This window comes from Mustela nigripes, chromosome 4 (genome assembly GCF_022355385.1).
Source record: "Mustela nigripes isolate SB6536 chromosome 4, MUSNIG.SB6536, whole genome shotgun sequence".
Classification (NCBI taxonomy): Eukaryota; Metazoa; Chordata; class Mammalia; order Carnivora; family Mustelidae; genus Mustela; species Mustela nigripes.
The window spans coordinates 146,832,577-146,851,320 of record NC_081560.1 but is presented as its reverse complement, the minus strand read 5'-3'; the positions used below and the strand labels follow the sequence as shown (position 1 = coordinate 146,851,320).

General features: G+C 39.8%; 1 protein-coding gene across 5 annotated transcripts in view; it reads right to left on the bottom strand.

Moving 5' to 3' along the window:
- Window positions 1-18,744, bottom strand: part of NRG3 (neuregulin 3) — a 1,046,954-nt gene that overhangs the window by 232,345 nt on the left and 795,865 nt on the right. For all 5 annotated transcript variants that reach the window (XM_059395860.1, XM_059395856.1, XM_059395857.1 and 2 more), the window contains exon 3: window positions 9,486-9,559. In XM_059395860.1, the coding sequence (XP_059251843.1) occupies window positions 9,486-9,559 (74 nt within the window). The remainder of the gene's footprint in view (window positions 1-9,485; window positions 9,560-18,744) is intronic.

Sequence of the window (18,744 nt, the reverse complement as noted above, 5' to 3'; positions counted from 1 at the left end):
TGTTTTAAAAGCTCGTATATTAAGTGTAAACATATATTTTACAAATTTGGGTGACCATACAGTACTGCTTCACATATTTTTGGTCACTGTATTAGTTATACCTCTGTCCTTCATTCTCTAAGTATTGTAGGTTAGATGATAAATTATATGGTCACCTATTCACACCATATATGCTACTCTGAATTCTACATTTTATTTAATTTCAAACAATAGCTGATTTTCAAAACATTTGATGTTTTAAAAGCTCGTATATTAAGTGTAAACATATATTTTACAAATTTGGGTGACCATACAGTACTGCTTCACATATTTTTGGTCACTGTATTAGTTATACCTCTGTCCTTCATTCTCTAAGTATTGTAGGTTAGATGATAAATTATATGGTCACCTATTCACACCATATATGCTACTCTGAATTCTACATTTTATTTAATTTCAAACAATAGCTGATTTTCAAAACATTTGATGTTCGTGTGAAACAAGTTCTATATAGCATATGACTGAACTGTATTTATTTATTTATTTATTTTTGACAGACAGAGATCACAAGCAGGCAGAGAGGCAGGCAGAGAGAGAGGAGAAAGCAGGCTCTCCCCAGAGCAGAGAGACCGACGCGGGGCTTGATCCCAGGACCCCGGGATCATGACCTGAGCTGATGGCAGAGGCCTTAACCCACTGAGCCACCCAGGTGCCCCTACTGAACTGTATTTAATCATTCAAACCATTATCTTTTTTAAAAAAACAATAAAAAGTATGGGCATAACATTACTAAATGTCTAATACATTATAAATTGCTTAAAATTAGGGGTGTCTGTCTCTGGCTCAGGTCATGACCCTAGGGTCTTGGGATGGAGCCCCACATTGGGCTCCTTGCTCAGCAATGAACCTGCTTTTCCTCTGCCCCTCCCCATGCTCTCTCTCTCTCTTTCTTTCTCTTAAATAAATAAATAAAATCTTTTTAAAAATTCTTAAAATTAAATAACCTTGTGGTGTTATTTCTACCTAGAGAATAGATAGACACACAAACAGCCCCAAATACATATAATTATGGAGTATATGATTAAGACCACTTTTTATATCAATCAGGAATCAGATTATTCAATAAATTTTGTTAGGAGAATTCCTTAGCTCTCTTTTTAAAATAGTATTTTTAATCTCTAAGTAAGCACAAATAAATTTCAGACAGATTATGACTATATATAACCATATGTACAAACAGATAATAATAAATTATAGAGACAGTAAAATTTTAAGGGTTAAATTAGCAAAATATTTATTTCATTTCATGGTGAAGGAAGTCTAAGTATTAAACATATGAACTATATTTTAAAGTAACTGATAGATTTGATCCCATAAAAGGCAAAATTTCTATATGTGTCAAGAAACAAAGTAATAAATCAAAGAGCAGTCTAAAAAAATTATAAAGTATATGATAGTACATGATTTATTATCTTCAAAATAACAAACTCCTTTGAAGAAGACAAAAAAATTCCCAGACTTGAAAGTGAGCAAAGCAAAGAATTTAAAAATTCGTAGAAGTAAAAATGAAACTGATCAATATACAAATAAAAAAGTATTCAATTTTTTCTGGTACTCAAAGAAATTCTGCTTAAAACATTGGTGAGATATAATTTTCCTGGCAAAATTATCAATTAAAAATACTATTCAGTTCTGGTAAAGAAAAAAAGTAAAATCAACTTTCTCCTAATGTGTTCCTGGAAATAGAAATAAATATTACTTTTCAGGAGGAAAATTTATCAAAGTGTATTAGAAATCCAGAAATGCATTCTTAATAATCTGTACCACAAGATATGCATAATGCTTATAAATCACTGTAATCATGAAAAATTGGAAATTCACTAAATGATCCAGCATAAAAGACTGGTAAATAATTTATATGAAATGCTTATAATATTATACTCTTTAAATTAATGGATTTAAAGAGTATTAATGGATTTAAAGATTATATAATGCTGTGGGGAAAAGGTCATAATATACTAAATGACAAAAAAACAGATTACAATATATGTATAGAAATGATCCCCACTTTGTAAGGAAAATTAGTATATAATGTAACAAGATGTTAGACTAATTCTCCCTACCTCAGATTTGATTAGAGTGTCAATATAATGGATAATAGATAATGAAGTGTGAGATTAATCACTAAGTGTAGAATTTATAAAGGAAATAATCAAATAATCTAAAGCCATTCCAGAACACTTGATCACCCTTGCTGACTCTGAAAATATAAAAAGGGTAGGCGAAAGAGGGGTAAGAAAGCCATCTTGGTCCTGAGAGTCTGATCTCAGGGGCATTTGAATGGCTTGCTTGCCAGAGCATGTTGGGACGACAGATGGGCTGGTCCTGTAGACTAGCTGTGGACCACACACAAGGAAAATAGGATGCTGGCTGTCTGAAGACGAGCCTGAGAAGCTCCTGAGCAGGCCTAAGGCCAGTCTACCATTGTCCCAGGTACAGTAGGCCCTCAGCAAGCCAGGGCTAAGTTAGGGAAAGCAGCAATTAGCAAGCTGGGAAGACAGAACAGAGCAGGCTTGATCCCAGGATGCTGGGACCATGACCTGAGCCGAAGGCAGAGGCTTTAACCCACTGAGCCACCCAGGTGCCCCTTCCCATTTTTATGATATTTCCTTAACTGTCTTGCTTTAGAGTGTGTGTGTGTGTGTGTGTGTGTGTGTGTGTGTGTGTTGTACTTGTTTATATATTTTTCTTGGCTCTATGCAATTGGAAATATTTGAGGTCAGGTAATATGCCTTAAGCTTTTTAATCCCTGGCAGTAGCTGTCTCAGTGCCTTATACACTGTATAGTTATAAAGGCAATAATAATAGTTAACATACAACCATAATGATAATAATAGATAACATTTATTGAGCCCTCTGTATGTGCCATGAATGTCCCTGAATTATTTCATTTAATCCCAACAATAACTGTATGTGTTAGAGACTATTAATATCTTATTTTATAAAGAAGAAAACCAGAACCCATCAACGTTAGGCAACTTATCCCATCTCAAGCTATCAGTAAGATTTTGAATTAATGAAAAATTATTTCTCTCTCTTATGGACATGACATCTTTTGGAGCCTACAATTCAATTTCAATAAATGCATTTCACTGGACTGTGGCTTATTGATGGAAATATCCTTAATTATTATTGTTTGAATCTATAGCATGGTGTACTTTATATGTGCCTAATTATTTGGGGGAATAAATAAGTGAATGAACAAAAAGATATATTATTTCAGCCATGCACCTGACTTCTGAATGACTTGCAGGTACAGCCGCTCTGTACTGAGGGTCATTTTCTTCTTTTAACCAGGATCCTTCTATAGATAAAGACACTGAGGTTCAGTTACACTGTGATTTTCCCAAGGCCATACTGCTAAGAGCAAGTGGCCACAAGATAATCTAGAGCACCTTTTGTTACACTCCTCCATTGACTTGACGACACCTAGGAAGCTTTTCTATATGCTACATGAAATCAAGAAAGGCAATAATGCAGAGCATGAGTCTCTTTGGGCAAGTCCCAATTGATACTCTTCAAGGAAACCTCTTGCAGCTGCTTTGCCAACACCTGCCTGGGCTCCCGGGCCCCACACTGGTTCTTTGAGGAGGCTCTCAAGTTTCCTTCTTCCTCACTGTGCCCTGCATAGCAAAGAGTAACACTCTGCCCTGAACTGAATGGTTTGAGCATTGAGTGAGTGATGACCCAATAGGCTTCCTAGTACATAGGGAAGGAGACCTACTGTGCTCCGACCTGATGAATTTGCTGTTCTTGCAAACCATTACAAATTGGGCTGTGTGGACTGGCTCACTGCCAGCACTCCCTCTAGGAAGCACATGCTAGAACCACATCTCTTGCAATTTATTTTTTGGGTTCCCGTAGTGATTATTCCTGGGAAGTTGGGGGTCACATAAACCCTATTTGGAATGATGGGAAGTTTAAACTCACACCATTTTTGCTGCTAGGCTTCCTCTGAACTATGAATGGCCAGACCAGGCTCCTGGCATCTCAGAGGGCATTGTAAGAGCAGAGCCTGGTTTCTAAGATCTGAAGAAATGAAAGTGTGAATATAAATCACTACGGTAATAACCAGATTAGGCTTAGCATGGAATTGCTTATGCGAAGCCCCACATCAGCCAACCAAAATTTAGCTAAGCTTCCATGCTGTGCTGTCCCAGAAAAGGAAGGCCAAGGTCAAGCAATCCATGCTTACCTGCTCAGCACAAGTTACCTGGCCGGGCTCTAAGATTTCTCTTTGCTTTGTATAAGGTAAGTGACCCTGCTTTAACACATCAGCAAACACCCAGTATAACTTCCTTATTCCTACTCACTTTGGTCTATAAAAACTGCTCACCTTCTACTGCTCTTTAGAGATCTTTTTTATCTGCTAGATTGGATGTTGCCATTCAAGATCTGCTGAATTTTTATTAGATCTGTAAATCATGGAAATTTTTCTTTGAACAGTTCATATAGACTGGACCCAGAAGTTCTCTTCTATCCTCCCTTGGTGGAGACTAGATGACTTTGCAGACTTGTCACCTGCAGCCAGGCATGGGTGTCCCATGGGACCCTCACCATGGATGAGCATCTTCTCCACCCCCCATCATTCTTTGATTCCATTCTGAATCCATTCTCTGGAGCTACTTTCAGGCTGCCCCTGGCCAGTGATGACATGAACGTTTTGATGATAACTCAGGTTGGCATGTGCTCCTGAGAGAGGAGACCCAGGAAAATGTCTGCCTGAATCCTTGACCAGCTTATGATTCTTCAGTACCATCTGGTTCTGCTTCAAGGCTGAAGATGGTACCTGATCTGGCTAGGTGCAGGTGGTGAGGAAGAGAAAACTGGGCAGGATTCTATAGGTTGATCCTGTGTTACAGAAAAGGGGACTGGCTCTGAAGAAATTAAATTAGAAATTGTCTAAAAGACTGTGGGGCTTCCTGGAAGTTGCTTGCTGCTATCCATGGGCAGTGCTGGCTAGCAGCAGGGAGAGGCAGGGTACAAATACATGCTAGTATTGTATGCTACGTAGGCTGGTGCTGGCTCCTCCACAGACGGTCATGTCCTCCGGATCCTGACCTAAGTCTGTTCCTCTTACCACCCTCCTTCTGAACCCATGCTTACCATTCATCCTTGTGATCAGACTGTGGCTTCTGTGCACTGACCCCATGTGAAGGTTTGATTCACCTGACAGTTATGTGCAAAAGGTATTTTTTCAAAACCTGACATCAAGGCACTTTATAAGTTTAATTCATGTGTACATAGAGTTCTTCCAGAGTGGGGTTAACCACAGGTTCTTTGGGGGTAAAAGATGAGTTTTTGGAATAGTAGGTCTGAGGATCCAAGCTGGGACCATGGGATAGACACTGGTCATAGCAACCACTGAGCCTTCTCACGGTGACATCCTGGCATTATCTCCCCAAAGGCATGTAATCTGAGGTTTATTTATTTTTTAAAATTAATTGGAGAGATGCACATTTCAGATCAACTCTGCCTTGCTTGAGGGAGAAGAGAACAGCAGAGGCTTCTGACACACTGTTAACTGCGATTTCACTAAACTAGAGCAGGCATTCGGCAAATGGGGAGAGAAGGAAGAAGGGAGAGAAGAAAGGGGAGAGAGGAGGAAATAGAGGGAGGGTGCTGGAAGGAAGCTTACTTCCTGAGCACGGAGTCATTCGAGGATATCCTGTGCAGCAAATTAAACGATCCTTCAGCAAGAATTTTGACAAGAAAATTTCATTAGGGATTTAAATCTCAATGGAAGCTCAAGTTGCTGCATTAAGATATGAAAATTGTGCAAATATTGTTCCTTAGAATAATGTTTGCTGCAGGTCATTGAGTTTTAGTCAATGAAATTGAGAGTGATAAATGTCATAGCGGAAATAAGGGGAGGAAGGAGGGGCCGAGGGGGAAAGGGAAGAGCCCAGCCATCCAAGGCTCAGATCCTGGAGTCATTTGGATCAGAAGTTAGACTCCAGCCTTAACTAGCTGCGTGACCTTGAGCGAGTTTATTTAACATCTCTGAGGCCTAATTTCCTCATCTATAAAACGTGAGCAGTTGCCAGTAATTCTGCCAGAATGTGACTGTGAGGGTCTAATGAGATAATCCAAGTGAGGCTTCTTGGCACAGTGCTGGGCACACGTGGGCTCTAAACACATATTAGTGTGATTATACTGTTGAGTCAAGGCGGTGGGCGAATGTTCATCCGTAACTGACTACCCATCAGTCTGGGTGATAGGTGCCTATAGCAATTATTATTGCCATTCTCTGCGTGAAAGGCCTGAGACTCAGGGGGCAAGTGCATCTGCCCAGGTCAGTAAGGGATTCCATCAGAATCATGCCCAAATTTATGTGTCCATGTGTTTTTCTCCCTCCCTAGATGGTGAGGGCCTCAGAGCCTAAACTCTGTGGGTATCTTTGTATTAACAGGATCCGACCTGGGTGGATGCTCAGAAAACACCTGTGCATAAATAAATGGAGTTATGCAAGCATAAATGTTGCTATTATGCACTTTCCTCATTTATTTTAATGTATTATTTTTAAAGGTTTTATTTATTTATTATTTGACAGAAAGAGAGAGTGAGAGCACAAGCAGGGGGAGCAGCAGAGGGAGAGGGAGAAGCAGGCTCCCTACTGAGCAGGGTCTCGGGGCTCCATCTCAGAATCCCGGGATCATGACCTGAGCCGAAGGCAGATGCTTAAGCAACGGAGCCACCCAGGCGCCCCTGCTTTTCCCATTTGAACCCCATCTCTGGGACTCGTCCATTCGATTTCTCAGTGCTTTATTTTTTAGTTTTTATTTCAAGGCAGCTCTGACTTATAATCTTATGCCATTTTATAGGAAACGGGGGAAAAATCCATATACTTCCACAATCCAAACACTGAAAATTCCCTTTCAACATTTCAGGATATGTTTTATTTTTTTCTACCATTGGACCAAGGGATGTTCCTACTGCAATTTTATATGAAAATACCTTTCTATGTTGCTGTTTCACCCAATAGAAATATTTCCTACAATATTTCTTTTTAAAGATTTATTTGTTGATTTGACAGAGAGGGAGAGACAGCAAGAGAAGGGACGCAAGCAGGGAGAGAGAGAAGCAGGCTTCTCGCTATGAAGGGAGCCTGATACTGATACCAGGCTCAATCCCAGAACCCTGGGGTCATGACCTGAGCTGAAGGCAGAGACTTAACAACTGAGCCACCCTGGCACCCCTACCATTTTATTGGCACCCCATCATTTTAATGGTGATTCAATAGAATATTATAATATGCCATATGATATTTTACTTAAACATAATTTTGCTGTTGGTTTTCAGCGTGTGTCCATTTTTTCACCAGTAGAAATATTACTGCAATAAATATTTTTTATGCATAGAAGATCTAGGTTTTCGGGCTAGTGACTGTGATTATGAGGTCAGTTTTCTTTGAGGAGCACAGTCCTAATTAATGGTGGGCCTCATCCTCAATTTTGCAGAGATGGACTATGATATCTAAGTGGATGGCAAGGGTTTGATTAGATTGTTTAAAGAGAGATTATTTTACCTCTTTTGTATCATATGCAAGCCCTGCCCCCGTACCTTGCCCTCTATCCTTTGGGTAGCTATTCTATGGCTATAAATGACAAGGAAAAGGAAGAAAGAAGGAGGAAATGAACAAAGAAAGAGGAAGGAAGGAGGGGGCAAGAAGAGGAGGGAGGGAAGGAAGAAGACAAAAGGGAAGAAATAATGAAGGAAAGAGGAGAACAGAGGGAAATAGAAAAGAAAGAAATGGGGTAAATAGAGGGGGAACTAGGTACATCAGCCAAAATTAAAAAAAAAAAAAAAAAAAAAAAAAGAAGAAGAAGAAACAAGAGGAAAGAAATTAACAAGCCCATGCTCCCATGAGCTTTGTAATATTCCAAATCCATGTCTCAACCACAAGCATACATTTGAGATATCTGCTTAGCAAGAGGCAAAATCACAAGATGAAACAAATTTAACACATTCTGGTAACTGTCTGCCCCTAGGGTAATTCCTAGACACCAATGCCTCACATTTCAGAGAAGGAGCTAATCCATGACTAGCTTGCTTGTTAAATTTTAGGAAACCTTCACTTTCCTCAAGAAGAGTTACATTTGGAAGGAAAGGAGTAGTTAAGATTATATCGTAGCTTGTCTTGCCAAGATAAAACACAATTAAATGAAATTAAACAAAACTTTTCCTTTAAAAAAAAAAAAAAAAACTTTGTATTTCCTAAGGCAATGCAGGTAGAAATTCGGCACCTGTGTTCGGGGGTGGGGAAAGGAGAAAATATGCATTTTGAGAAGATGTTGAAAGATGGTTTTGGACGTGTTCATTACACAGCGGTGTGCTCCCTCACAACAGGATAATTTCTGTCTGTTGTCAATATACAATATTTTGTTGAACTCTGTCTTATGCATGTGTGGTATTTAGAAAACCATAACATTGCCTTTGTGATTTGGAAGTGCCCATCATGATCCTCCCTAAACTGCTGATTGGATAAAAATCTCCTTTTTAAAGGGGTGCCTGAGTGGCTCTGCCTTCAGCTCAGGTCATGATCCCAGGGTCATGGGATTGAGCCCCGCATCGGGCTCTCTGCTCAGCAGGGAGCCTGCTTCCTCCCCTCTCTCTCTGCTTGCCTCTCTGCCTGCTTATGATCTCTGTCTGTCAACTAAATGAATAAAATCTTAAAAAAAAAAATCTCCTTTCCACAGTGGTGATTCAATTGTAGCGGTCATTGAAAGAGCAAAAGATTATTTACAAATAAAGCAAAAAATTCACATCTGACTGGAAGTGGTCAGATTGGTACCAAAAGTTACTTTTACTTCATATAGAAACAAAAAACTAAGGACTAGCAATATTTCTTAGTAGCAAATTGCTTTCTTTTATGAATTAAAAAAAAATTTCCAACAGTCCTGGAACCAGTGATATGCAAACAATGTTGCTAAAAATGGGGTTTTTACAGTTTGAAAACTTATGTAATTTCAGATTCCTATTTTCTTAATTTAGTAGGTACGGTAAAAGTTAATAGATTTAATACTAACGCAGTTCCAAGCAAAGGGTAAGACCCAATATGAGACGGTAGTTTCTATAACATTCTGTTAAGTCAATAACATAAGGAGCTCTGTTTTGTTTCTGTTTCCCTACTTTCACAATGGGTGGTGGTGGGAGTCTGTCTGAAAGCTAAGGAAGGAGTGTTTGCTGGAGTTCTCAGTGTAGATCAGTGACAGAACTAAATCTGAACACCAGGTCCCAACCCGAGGGAAGACCAGACCCAGACACAGACCGAGTTAGCTCCGAGCGAGAGCCCTGCACGCTCACGCCTGCCCCCAGCTTCCACCCTTGGCATCACTCAGAGACAAACGACCGAACTACAGCCTTCCACTGAGCTAACAACCGTTGCCCAGAGTCAGTGCTGCCTACAGACTGCGTTAGAGAAAGAAGAAAAAGGCTTGACCTACTTGGATCCGATAAGATGGAATCAGTTTTCGGCAGAAATTGATCACAACGGACTCCTTGGTAGCCTTCCTTGCACCTGAGAAAAGGGATAAATGACAAACGTACGCATGTGGTCGTCAAAGATTTCAACGAGCAAAAGAGCCATCAATTACACAAATGTGAGAACAGTACATTCAGGCGTTGGTATTCTTTGATTCAAGCTTCTAACACCGACAGACGGATTTTAGTCTGTTGATGTGCGGAAAAACCCAGCACGGCTTTGCTTTTTTACAGTTTTAGATGGAATACCTAACGAGAAAATTGAATAGCATTGTAAGATGGCCCTCATAGCAACGTGAGGAATAGTCATCTTCAGATCATAACTCTGAATGCAGGTATATGCAGGTCTTTTCTTTATGCAATGTGCTAGTCCCTAAAAGGCTGCAAATGCCCTTTTGGAAGCATATTTTAAGGGCCATATTGCTAATAAAAAAATCATTTTCTGATACAAGTGATCAAATCTTATCAGATTTTGGCTACTGTTTATCTTCCTCCTGTTTTATTAGTTTGTTCATTTGCTGATTTCACTTTTTTTTTTTTTTTTTTTTTAATGTAGCTATTCTTCAAGTCAGCATTGCCCAACTGCTTGGCCAGGAATAACAGCATTTATTTTAGATCTGCTAAGATCCGAGAGGCATCTGTGTCTACATGCAAGGTCTCTGTGCTTTCCCTCTAAACTCGTATCTTTCCCTCCTCATTTTTCTCTTTCATATTCACAAACATGTGCAAAGTGCCTGCTCTCTGGCAGGCATTCAACAAGGCAACTTTCCTGAGGCGGGTGCAATGTGGAGGCCAGGAAAATGCCTGGAAGCGCCCGCACTGAGGCATGTCACCGCTGCCCTGCCAGTCCTCTGTCGAGTCTTCACACAGCTCGCTCCATCAGGGCTGCTTGGCCAACTCTGACAGAATTGGCTCATCAGCTGGCAGTTCAAGGCACAAATGCAGCCGATGCCCCCACGCCTGCCTCTCTGAGTGGGGAGGTGGCATTTAGTGGTCGGCTGGAAGCGTAATCTGTCATGCTCAAGTTAGGCAGGGAAGCATCCATTGTTGTTTTGTGGGATGAATCTGTCCTACTTACACAGGAGGAAATTGTGCTGCTGGCATAAAAATCAGATTTAAAAAACAATCCCCTGGTTGTTAGAAATCTATGAAATTGACAAAAGAATTCAAAGAGACCGTTCTGTCAGAGACCAGAGCTGTGAATCCTTTCTTTAGAATAGGCTTTGTTTGGGGGGTGTAATAAAGTATTAGATAAGGTCTGTTGCAGTGGGAGCAGCAACCGAAGGGCATGGACGTTAATTTTACTCTCTTTCATTGTGAGCCAAATTGGAAGTTAGGTAATCAGGCAGGCTCTCTTCAGCACCTCCTTAAGCCTGGCGCTCTGGACCGTGCTTGGCAATTTTCCTTGTAGACTAAGAACAAAGACATCTGATATATGGATACCCCAGACACCCAACAGGCTACTGAAAGAATTTGTTGGAGCTGCCACATATTTTCATAACTTTTTGTATCCATTTATTGCACTTGAAGTAAAGCAGGCATGTCACTCGGTCTGTAACGGGAGAAGTCAGAAGATACTTAGGACCGAAGCACATTTATGATGAAAAAATAAATTCCTGCCCTCCAAAACTGTCCTACTGCTGTTCATGTGCTTTTTCAGAATTACCAGAACCATAGTGCCTTAATCTTCATTTCCCCACAAACGATGACTTATGAGTTGGGTGATTGCTATGGTGGCGCATTCACATTTTTTGGAGGTTTTATTTCCAATATATGTGGGAGTTGGGAAGCACACTTTACTCTTTTACTTTCTGCATCTTTATTTAATATGAAAATGGTATCCTAGGGAGATGGTTGCTTTTTAAGAGAAAGTGCTTTTTTGTTTTGTTTTGTTTTGCTTTGCTTTTTAAGGGGGTCTTCGTTACTTACAATGCATTATTCCATTTGTGTGTGGAAAGGAACCTGAAAAGATGTTTGACATTTTCTAGGCTTTAAGTGATTTTCTGTGGGTATGAGCCCACTTTGAAGTGCTTGGGCCTCATGGGGTTTCTGGAAAACAGCGCAGCAAGGGCCTTCGATGCTGCCTTCATCCCTGTATGCAGCAGATAGTCAACGATGATGCTGGAGGAGCCCAAGCCAGGCTAGGAAACCTGCCAAAGGGTGTGGGACTGGTTACAGAACCTGCTTCTTTGTTAAGGAGACAGTGTCTCTGCTAATTGGTTGCTGGGTTTTAAGAATGACACATTAAAATTTCCATTTAAAAATCACACACATCACCTTGGTAAGTTCAGACCCATCCAAATGTGAAGACCAAATGGGCCAGCAGGTAATACCAATGCACCAGACTGAATTCATGATGATATTAAAGACATAAAGCAAAGCAAAAAAAGAAAAAAAAGTCAAGATGTACATCTATTGCACTGATGGAGTGTGCAGGATTTCTGACAGTGTAACAAGCACTTCTTGGAGAAATATCATTGTATGTTTGTTTTGGTTTTGGTTAGTTTTGGGAGGATTTTGAGAGTGTTTTGTTCATTTTTTAAGATGTTTGATTTTTGAAGGATACAGGTATAAGCAAAACAGAAATTCATATACTGAAAAGGTCTTTGTTCATCTAAGATAGCACGACGGGATTTATAAAATTTTAAAAATGCGTGTGTAATCTAATGATAAATGTTTTTTAAAAAACATAAATCTTCATTTTACTTGGTTAATATTCTATGTATTTTCCTATTCTGCATTGCTTTCAAATCTCCACTCAATTCACCCAGTCCCCAGTTCCATGAATTTCGTAATCCCTTAGAAACATCGTTATCACAGTGATGGTATTAAAAATCCCAATATTTCCTGGTGATTTTCCAGGTAAGTTTTGATTCTACAGCTGAATGGTGTAGGAGAAGGGAGCAGGCTCAGGAAATACAGCTAAGGATGACAAATAGTTACCTAAAGAAAATGGAGAATTATTATCAACAGTGAAAGAACCATAGCATACACTCAGTCTGTAAGAGCTAAGGCATTTTACCTTGGGGGGAAAAACAAATAGTCTTAAATTCTGTATTCATCTCCTCTGTGGTGAAGGAGCTGTTACTTCTGAAACCAGTAAGTTCTAGATCATGTTGTTTGCCTTATTTCCAAATTTAAAAGGCAGTAGGGAAGGGCATAGGTGATGAGACAGGGTCAAAGCAAGGTAGGGCCGGTAAGAGGTTAAAGGGAGACTCTGTTAGCGTAACCACGGATAAGAGAGCTCAGGCTGGCAATGAAGCAGAGGGAAGAGCTTGGAGATGGAGCCCAGTATCTCTCTGCTGGTGAGCCTCAGGTCTGAATCACAAACGAGAGTCCTGACTATCTACAGGGACAGGGCCCATACTTCCAAGTGCGGCCATCTCTTTTTCTATTTTTTTATATCCTTCCAGTTTGGGCCCCGCCTCCCCATCTCAATTGTTCAGCTCTATCTAAAATAACAAGCTTTCCCTTCTATTCTTCTTTCCCCTTCTATATTATACCAGAGAAAAAGCCCAGTTTTAGTGAAAAGTTTTAAAAGCTATCCTTGGGTGAAAAAGAAGAGAACAGTCCTGGCAAAGATGAAAACAGACGACATGCATGATTGTCAGCTGGATTTCCACGCTTGCTTTGTCTGGTGTGGCAAAGAAGAAGTGGTCGACACACCGGACATGGAGCACCCAAAGGAAGCTACTTGTACAATGGTCGATCGCTTGCTCATGTCCCCACAGAAATCCCACCACTATCTTCAGAGACCATTTCCCTCTCCTCTCTTACAACACTCTATGCCAGCTGATTTCTTTGAACCCATTTCTCGAATAACAACTACATCAGTGCTCATCATCTTAGTGATTTTGAGTGAAAATTAAAGAACTCTCACTTGTGACCAACAGCCTCCCTGCGTTCCCAGACTGTTCTCGCATTGTCTCTCTTCCTTTTGTTAGAAACACAAAGCAAAATTATGCTGAAACAATCCAAAAACTATTCCACAGAGGGAATTGTACTAGCCTTCGTCCTCCTGTCTTGATTTCCTGGGCATTGACTCATTAACGGAAGGTGTCATCATCGCTTCACAGCGCTGTTCTCCGTTTCTACTCTGTCCTCATTTTCAGGGTATTGATTATGCCCACGGATGGCCTGGCCAATACATGGTCTCGAAGCACATGTCTTCCCCTTGTATATCATAATGATTCACAGTGAGGAACTCATAGTCTTATTGCCCTGCTTAGTATTTGCATAGACGCACTTGATGCAAATCATTTAACATCCCTGTTTTCCAGTTTCCAACTGTAGAAAACGCAAGTGATACTAGGAAAGAGAAAAATGAACAAGAACACATTGCTGATATTCTACACATGCATTTTGGCCATTGTTATGGCTACAGGCCTTATACCTGCCATAGTTGCAAAGATGCATTTGACATTATTTATAGAGAAAAAAGTATGCAGGATAGAGCCAGGTTCAAATATTTGCTTCAATCCCTGTGTAGCGCCTGGTCTCTGCAATTCGCTTTAGAGAAAGTAGACATGGTTTCTTATTGGAAACTTGATTTTAGACATAAAATTGGAACTAGCAGAAATCAATTAACTTCACAAGAGAAAAGGTGGCAAACTGTGTGGGTTGTTTCCTGCCTGTATCAACTTCTACTCATAAAAAAATGACAGTTACTCTTTGATGTTACAGGGAAGTAGACATTTTGTCAGTGATACACAAGTCCGCCGATTTTAAGGAGCCTATTAAACGCTGATTTGAAAAAAGAACAACCCCTCCAGGTATTCTTCTCTATCTCCTGCCAATTCTCTTTAGCCTCAATGTCAGACCTTGGTTGGGGGAACCAGAAAGATCATCAGGCATTTAAACTTTACATTTTGGAAGCAGGCTAGTTTGGAGCACTGCCTGATTTTTAAATCCAGGATCTGCCGTTGAGCTGGCTGTTTAGGTTTCTGGGCCTCCATCCCTTCGTCTGTAAAATGGAAGTAAAAATAGTAGCTCTCACCTAGAATTATTATTAAGAATTAATCATATAATGCCTGTGGTTCATGGTAAGCACTCAATAAATGTTATTTTTAAAAAATATATTCTTTGAATTTGAAATCATCATTACAGCTCTTTAAGTGGGGAAACAGTCCAAAGGTTAACAGTCTGATTCCCCACATCTCACATCCAATACGTACTTGAACTAGAGGCAAACTCAACTGGGGATGACTTTAAAGTCCTCACTTGATCTCTTGCAGTTACTGACATTCTTCATGGGAACGTATGAGGAATTTCCATTCTTCATGAAGAAACAATCCAGAAGTCATTATATGCTCAGCTACCTTTCCGAAGGTAGGTATTTGAAAATATGGGCCAAATACCAAGAATTGAAGCCATGATTAACAGTAAGAATTAAAGACCTAGATTTTGAGATTATCCAATCTCAAAATGTTCGTAAGCAAACTATGTCACAGAAACTAGTCACAGATTTCAAGGCAAACTTCCCGAGCTTCATGTTAATTTGAAAGGTAATCACTGGGACACCAGGCTGGCTCAGTCAGTTAAGCATCGGACTCTTGATTTAGGCTCAGGTTATGATCTCAGGGTTGTGGGATTCAGCTCTACTCTCAGGCTCCCTGCTCAGCACAGAGTCTGCTTGTCTCTCTCACTCTGCTCTTCCCCTACTGGCGCTCTTCTCTCTCTCTCAGATAAATAAATTAAAATGAAGTTTTTGGTTTTTTTTTTTCTTTAATGAATAAATGAATGAATGAAAGAATGAATGAAAGGTAATCACCCACTATGGATGGGAAGACTCCTCGGGGGCACTACTATTAAAGAATGATAATGGCATCTCTTGATTTCAGACTAATTCATGATTTCATTCCTCAGTTAAAAATCAAAACCAAAACCAAGACCAACAAAAACACAGAGAATAGAGTCCAGCAGGGCAATTAAACTGCCCAGCACTGAAGAGATCAGGAGTACAGGAGACAAAATTCCCCACCAACTCTCCATCCGAACGCAAATAGGTGTTGGATGGACCAGCAGCTTGTCTAGCTAAGGGTCTGCAGCCTCGCATTATTAATGGTAGTAGAGCACATTGCCTTCTCTGCCACTCACTGCTGAAGCTGAGCTCTAGGTCTGGCTATGGAGAATACTGTGAAACCGATTAGTGTAAGCTTTCTTTAGCTGACTTTAAAATTTAATTAAGTAGTCTTATTTAAAAAGAGCACTAATTAAGACAGCAAGATCTTTAAGTTGACCAATTGGAATTAAAACTACCTGCAGATTGGCTGTAGATACAATCTTTCCAAAATCATTTCAACTGTAACGGGGAGAATTTGGAATTGCATTATTTTAAACTGCAAACCGCCTTCAAACTCATGAAAATTCTCTTGTGTGTTATCGATAGCTTTCAAAAATATCACAAATTCCATGGCTGAGGCAACTGTTGCTTATAATGCCATTCATCTTACAAGTCTGAGGTTTCTTGTTAATGAAGTCGTATCTGCAATCTTAAGAAAGTATAGGGATTTATTTTTGAAAATTTCCCTTTAGCAAAGTTTGAATTCAAAAGTAGATGGAGGCCAATTATTTCATCATAAGACTGCTATGATTTCAGAAGTGAATCTGAGAGCATCTGCTCAAAACCAGGAGGCGTGCTGCATTCTGTTAATATTTGGGCCCTGAAGACAGAAACGGAAAGAATGACTGCAAGTCTGAGAAGTTAAAAAATAGATAACAAGTATGTGCTTACGCAAATGCAAGTTCTTGTCAACCATATGTAGAGTCTCAAGGACTTGTACTCAGCAGCTGCCCAGACACTCCACTGGCCACATCACTGTCGGACAGACAGCAACTCATTTCAAGTAACTTTAATCCCATATATGGCAATTCATTTCTGGACAATCGGTGGCTGAGCAGTTCATTCTAAATTAATGTTTTTGCCCTTGTAGAGATTTCTGCCCCTATTTGGTCTAGAGCTTCACCTGAGGCTTACGACCTCACTGACGAAATTAAAACACATACCACAGAATGAGGGTGCTACCCAGGTTCGGGTGTATAGCAATATTATCCAAAGCAGCTATGTGGCCTGAAGAAGATCATTCTAACTTAGCTTTTCTTTTACTGCATCTAAAAATAAACCACAATCTCTTTTTAGCCAAGAAGGCAAATAAAAGCATCATATATTGGCATTCTTGCGGAAAGACTCTGTATTTCATGGCCACATTGGAGGTATTGAAATATTAATTGCCCTTCTCAAGAACAAAAGGATTTGTGGGTAATAAGGACAGGGGGAGGGTAGATGGAGTTTTGCTTCATCAATTCAAACTGACTGAGAAAAGGCTATATTACTAATTTCCTAGCACATACAAAATCTGTTTTGGCAAATGTGGGATTCTAGTTTTCAAAGGCGGTAGCCTGTTATGGTGGAAAAGGCTCATCCTTTGCATGTAAGATGACCTCCAAGTCTGCTGCACAAAAAGTGTGACAGAGGTCTGTGACTGACCTCTCTGAGGCTTATCTCTGTCCTAATTCAGTGCCTGCTCTGTGCCCATGTGCACACACTCAGACATGCAGGCACAGATACATGTCACCCTAATTCCTTGAAAATATGTCTAATAATCAGAAAATTTAGGCAGACGATATAGGTTCTGACATAAAAGTCAGCGGAGAATCAGTCTCTCTTCCTTCACTTCCCCAGTTACTTGAAAATTCCCATGACTGCCCTTGATATTTCCCAGCCAAGAGTGGACAAAGATTTATTGTCACTTCTACTCCCCATGATTCCTCTTTATTATTTTCACTTGCAATGTTATAAGATTGAGAAGTTAGCCAGTCACAGACTTTCTCTGATGCTTAAGGTCCAACATCAGCAGATTTCTTCACTTGTCTGCACTTGCTTGGAATTAGAAAAGCTCACATGTCCAGACTAGTCAGTCAATGGAAGAAAGGTGATGACCATCTTGGCCCTCTCACAGTTCAGCAAGAAATAGAAAAGTAAGCCAGAGTCAAACATTTTAATGTTGCTGTCAGTTGGCTTGGGGCTGCCATAATAAAGTATTGCAGACTAGGTGGCTTCAAAAACAGAAAATTATTTTCTCCCAGTCTGGAATGCAGAATTCTAAGAGAATTCAAGGTGCCCCAAGGTTTGTATTTGGTGAAGGCTCTATCACTGGGTTGCAGATGGTCACCTTCTCAGGGAGTCCTTACACAGTGGAGAGAAAGAGCTCGATGCCTCACTCTCTCTTTATCTCCTTGAATTTTGATAAACAACAGTGTTTTATATAAGTTTGTCACATATGCAATATTTGGGACACACTCATACTAAGAATGTATTCATTCTTTACACAAACTTCAAATTTAACTGAGTGTCCTATATTTTTATTCTCTAGATCTGGCAATCATAAGTGTATGAGGGTAAAAAAAAATGAATAATAATAGAAGAATCATCAGAAAGAACACCTAGATTAAAGTTAGTGTATAATAATTTTGCTATAACTATATCCTGTTGTGATAAATTCAGCAATCTCTTGCTTTAAGGACAAGAAGTCTGTGCACATCGTATATACTTCTATCATAATGAGCTCACAGAGTCTGGAAGGGGAAAATATAATTTTCAATAGCTAGCTCTTAGATAAAGTATTGAAAAGATATGTCAAGATTGTGATGAAGAACAAATGAAGCAACATTGTTTATAAATGTTAGGTGCAGATTTGTGACTTGATTGTGGGGATCACTAGCTACTACCTTACATAAATTCTGAATTAACAGTAGGAGTATGCTGCCCAGCAGCCCAAAGGGAAGACTACAGGAAGAAAGAGGGCATTCTACTACCTCATTCTGCATCTCACTTTCCTAGGTATAAATTTAATACACATGCTATAGCAATTGAAAAACAGTGAGCATAGATACTTAACATAAAGCAGTGATAATCTAAAAATCCAAGATAAAACACAAGAAGACCCTCTTCTGGAGGACTGTGAGGTCCTTTCTGGAATTCGCAGTTCTCAGAAGGAAACAATGAGAGAGTATGTTATCAACAAGAGATCAAAGAGGCCAGCCTTGTTCCCTGCCTGTGCAGTGTGGGTGATTCCCTGCAGCAAAGCAGTACACAGCTTGATAAGGAAGAGTGAAAAGAAAATAAATCTGAGAGATAAATCTTATTTAAAAGGCATCTTTTTGATTGGCATTATAAAAGAGAGACTGAGCTCATTAGCAAATGAACTGATAAAACCATTCACA